General features: G+C 39.4%; 1 protein-coding gene across 1 annotated transcript; it reads right to left on the reverse strand.

The window, feature by feature from the left end:
• Nucleotides 1-1633: 1633 nt before the first annotated feature.
• LOC145781727 (uncharacterized) lies at nt 1634-4803 on the reverse strand. The gene is made up of 3 exons (XM_082593399.1): nt 4646-4803; nt 3138-4526; nt 1634-2165 (listed from the first exon to the last, which is right to left on the reverse strand). The coding sequence occupies exons 1-3, from the start codon at nt 4801-4803 to the stop codon at nt 1634-1636; spliced, it is 2079 nt and encodes a 692-aa protein (XP_082449525.1).
• Nucleotides 4804-5185: the final 382 nt, after the last annotated feature.

A 5185-nucleotide genomic window follows, 5' to 3' on the forward strand; every position in this document is an offset into this window, starting at 1 on the left:
TTGCTGCTAGAACCGGGAAAAACTTTCTTACAAAGGCTAGAAAACATTTCAGTCCAGTTAATATCAGTTGCTGATGTTCGACATATCACAATTTGACAAAGAAATATATAAATAAACGAAAGCATGTTGATAATAATGACAGCTAAAGAAAAATAACTGGAATTAAAACGAAATGGCATAAAGAACTTCATGTTACAAACTGTATCTTCATTGTAGTATCCAATATAAGATATATCCGCTTGAGTCCTATTAGCTAATTGAAGTCTTTCTGCAACAGTAAAAAGATTTTTCCAAGTCGTTTGTTCAGGTATTTGATAGCCTGTTTGATAATTGGAAAAATTACATTCTAAATTAATTCCTGATAATATTTTTTGTATAATATTTTTCAGCTTATGGCGAGAGTAGTATATTTGCTCTGTTTCATTAATTCTTTTAATTACAAAATAACGAACAAATGTTTCCTTGAAAATATCGAATTCCAACACAGGAATTACAGCAATGATAATCCAAAGAACCCAGCTTCCTATGATAACAACAAGAATGGATCTCACTGATACATTGTTGTAAGGAAGTAAAATACTTCGCATTCTCACAGTCGAAATTATAACTAAAGCAGTTACAGAAATTTGACTTGACGTGAAATTGATTATTCCAAGGCAATTGCAAACCCAACTTGACTTCCATTCATGTATCTGATTTTCATCAACTGTTCCATAGTAAATATGTCCAGCACAAGCTAAGCCGATTAAATAGACCCCCATCAACAAGTCAGCACAAGCTAAATTCAGAATCATGATGGAGTGGATTTTCTTTACTTTGCTCATGAAAACGGATTTACGATACAACTTAAATGAAATGTGGATGATTACGGCCAAGTTTCCTCCTAATGCTGTCAATCCCATAAACCAAAGAACAGGAAAGTATTCTAAAGGTATTAAACGGATTAGATGGTCAGACGAAGTGTCGTTTCGGCTATCTTCACATTTTGTGTTACAAACTAAATGCTTCAACTCAGTAGTGAAGCAATTAATTGCCTCATTCTTTGAACATGTAGCATTAGTTGAAAAATTGCATTGTGGAAGCGATGCGTTGAAGTTTTGGTGATAAGCCGTGTTATTTCTTTCCATTTCTATGGATTTATATATATCCAGGTGATATTCGTTAAACCATTTGGAAGGATCCTTGCCTGCGTCTTCAAGGCAGAGTTGCTTTGTGGAATTGGTGAGATATTTATAACATAAATGATACGTTTCTACACGTTTAGTACCGTTTGAGGCAGAAGAAACATTTTTATGGGGTATTTCAATGCATTTGCAGTCGTCGGCCTCTGTAACAAAAATACATTAATTTTATTATTTGTGATATTACAAATGTTCATGATGTTTGGACTCTATTTGTCATGAAACTAAAGATGATTTTATTCATAAGGTTTTAACCAACTTAAAATGCGGCCACCCCAACTCAAAACATACTAAAAATGAAGGCAGGTAGCTCACAACAACATGCAACACAAAAATAGAGAACAGCCAGAAGGACAAAACACGCCAACGAAGTGATCATTAGAACAAGGAGCAGTACAGAAACAAAGTACGTAGAAATAACGTAAAACAATATATCATAACATTTACCCACTCTAAAAGATAATGGGATCCCCATATCTAACGGGAGGAACCCCTTTGGTGGACCTAGACGATCTTCTTGGATTTTTATTGGAAAGACTTGATCGGGTTAGGTCACCAGTCGTTGTTGATTGCGGATTGATTGCTGGATCGCAGTCGATCACTTGGTCGCGAACAACTTCTTCGACTTGATCGAAATTATTTCCCGGTGAAGCGCCACTGCAAGGCAACCTATCACTCGGTGTGAATGACTTTTCCTCTGTGTCCGATGATTGAGGAGAATCCACAATATATTCCGATGATTGAGGACAATCCACAATATCCCCGTAAGAGATATTATTAGCAGGATGTAGGGCTAAGTCTCTTAGAGACACGTTAGACTCTCGGCCGTCACTGTATTTGATCCGAGCGTATAATGGGTTGGCTTCGGTTAAGAACACTTTCGTGACTTGATCGTCGTGTTTGCTAGACCTGTTAAACTTTCTCAGTAAGATTGGGCCAGGAGTGCTTAACCAATCAGGAAGGGACTTCCCGTGTGACGACCGTCTAGAGAAGTTGAAGAATCGCTCATGCGGGGTAGAGTTTGTTAATGTACACAGTAGCGATCTCAATGCGTGTAAGGCGTTCGGAAAGACATTTTCCCATTTGCTTATAGGCAGGCCGAATGACTTGAGGTTACATTGTATCGCCTTCCATATTACTCCGTTGTAACGTTCAACTTGCGAATTGCCTTGCGGGTGATAGGGTGTTGAGTGGCTCACAGCTACACCCCTTTCCAACAAGAATTGTTTAATATCCCTAGACATGAAACTTTGGGCTCGATCAGTATGAATAAAACTACAGGTACCGAACATTGCAAACAGTTGAGAAAGGCACTTGATTACTGTGCCAGACGACGTGTCAACACAGGGAAAACAAAACGGAAATCGTGAATACTCATCAATGACACACAATATATATATATTACGAGAACATGATGGTAAAGGGCCCTTAAAATCTAAGTTTAGCCTCTCCATGGGCTGAGTCGCTTTGATTAAATTACTCTGGACGGGTTTAAAGAAACGTGGCTTAACTTCAGCGCATACACTGCATGATTCACATATTCTTTTAACATTAGTTGTCGAATAAGGAAAATTTTTCGAACGCACATAATGCAACGAACGAGTTAGACCCGGGCAACACAATTCTTTATGAATATCCATCAAACATTTAATGTTTAGCGCAGGTGCCGTTGCGCAAAATGCTCTCGATAAAGCGTCGGGTGCTGTATTGTCTTTGCCGGGACGGTAACGAATGGTATAAGAAAAGGATGCCAGTTCGAGGCGCCAACATAGCACTTTATTGTTTTTGACTTTTGTCCGCTTCTTGCTGTCAAACATGAAAGCTACTGATTTTTGGTCTGTAATTAATGTAAAATGCCTTCGAATCAGAAAATGGGACCATTTTCTTACGGCTTCAATAATACTCGTAGCCTCCTTTTCCATGGCAGGGTAGTGTAGCTCGCTCCTTTGTAATGACCGAGACATAAATGCTACCGGTCGCCCACTTTGATTTAGAGTAGTCGATATTGCTACATCTGATGCGTCACATTCTACGGTAAACGGTGAGTTCTCATCAATCGCTTGAAGGGATGCATTAGCAATAGCTTCTTTGAGGAATTGAAGGTCGTTTATTTGTAACGTGCTTAAAGGAAAGGCATCAACTCCATTTAGCCTTTGTATTTTGTCAGAGAAGCCCGGAACCCACTTAGCGTAATAGGCAAACAACCCAATTGTTCTCTGTAACGATTTTTTAGAAGTGGGTGGTGGTAAATCCCAAAGAGCTTTTAAACGCTCAGGATCGGGCTTAATTTGTCTATTTCCTACGCAGTAACCCAGGATGTTGATGTTCTCCACACCATAGACGGTTTTGTTATTATTGAGCGTCATATTACGTCGTTTCATGGATTGTAGAAATTTTGCAGCGGTCTTCTCTAGTTCTTCAGAATTACGACCACCAATGATGACGTTGTCAAAGTACACGTACGTGTTTTCGAGTTTGTCCGAAGCAACAACGTTGTCCATTATGCGTTGGAATACTGGGCCACCATTTTTAACACCAAATGGCATGCGATTAAATTCAAATAATCTTCCACCGGCTTGAAAGGAAGTATAAGGTTTATCTTGGTCAAGCAAAGGAATCTGGTGGTATGCTGATTTAAGATCATAAGTCGCAAAACTATTGTACTGTGCAAGACTGTTCACGATGTCCTCGATGCGGGGGATGGGGTAAGCGTCGAGTTCAGTAAATAGATTAATTGTTTGCGAGTAATCGACGCAAAGTCTTTTACGTCCAGACTCAGGATTTGTTACTACGACTACTTGAGCACGCCATGGCGAATTACTCGGCTGAACGATTCCTTCAGCAAGCCAATTGTTAACTTCTGAATCGATAAATTTTAAGTCATTGTTCACAGTTTTTGCTGAACAGACATTACCTTGAGAGGGCGTGCCGGTACTGGTCGCTGGACATTGAATATCAATCGATGCTGCCGCCGTGTTATTTGCTTGATGGCCAGAGCTGTTCCCGTTCTTTCGACAGACTATTGCCCAATGTCCTTTTTTGTTGCACTTAAAACAAACTGATGAGCGCGCTACACAGTTCTTGCGGTTATGAGAACGCTTACTCCCACAGAAGTAACATTGATGTTGAGTATAAGTGGCTGATAGATTGTCGGATTTTTCGTTGTTGTCACTAACGTTTATGTCACTCTTAGAGGCTGACGCTAACACGTCCTTTTCAGAGAAATCAGCTTTGTGGCTGTCGTAAACTTCAAAATCTTTGGCTTCTTTTTCTGCTTCAGTTAACGATAACGCTTGGTTGAAAGCTGACTCAAAATCCAAAGTTTTATTCTCCAAAAGACGCTGCCTGATATTCCGCGAAAATATTGATAAATGCGTCTCTCAGCATAATATTTTTATGTTCTGCTGCAGACACAGCTTTAAAATTGCAGGTTCTTTGCTAAATTTTCTAAATGGTGCCGAAACTTATGTAAGGTTTGATCTGAGTGCTGCTTTGCAGATGACAGCACATGTCGCGCATATATTTCGTTTGGTTTCTTGATATAAATTTGTTCCAAAAGCTGCATGGCTCCTTCATAAGTCTCGCACTCATCAATGTATTCAAAAACTTGGGACGAAATCATGCTGATCAATGCTTTTAATTTAAGTCTTAAACGGTTGGCTTCGCCTGCTTCGTTTTCGGCAGGTCCCTGTTGTAAGTGCTCCTGAGTATAGTTCTCAAAGACTTGTCGCCAGTGTCTAAATTCTCTGGCCGCTTGGCCGGAGAATTTTAAGTTGGTTAAATTGTCATGAAACTAAAGATGATTTTATTCATAAGGTTTTAACCAACTTAAAATGCGGCCACCCCAACTCAAAGCATACTAAAAATGAAGGCAGGTAGCTCACAACAACATGCAACACAAAAATAGAGAACAGCCAGAAGGACAAAACACGCCAACGAAGTGATCATTAGAACAAGGAGCAGTACAGAAACAAAGTACGTAGAAATAACGTAAAACAATATAT

Source organism: Aplidium turbinatum, chromosome 13 (assembly GCF_918807975.1).
Source record: "Aplidium turbinatum chromosome 13, kaAplTurb1.1, whole genome shotgun sequence".
In the NCBI taxonomy this organism is placed as follows: domain Eukaryota; kingdom Metazoa; phylum Chordata; class Ascidiacea; order Aplousobranchia; family Polyclinidae; genus Aplidium; species Aplidium turbinatum.

Excerpts from the sequence above, each read along its gene's own strand:
- LOC145781727 (XM_082593399.1), bottom strand. The coding sequence starts at position 4,803 with ATGATTTCGTCCCAAGTTTTTGAATACATTGATGAGTGCGAGACTTAT. Across the intron at positions 4,527-4,645 it reads TCAGATCAAACCTTACATAA|GCAGCGTCTTTTGGAGAATA; the intron begins GTTTCGGCACCA and ends GCGGAATATCAG. Across the intron at positions 2,166-3,137 it reads CCGGTAGCATTTATGTCTCG|ACGGTCGTCACACGGGAAGT; the intron begins GTCATTACAAAG and ends CAACTTCTCTAG.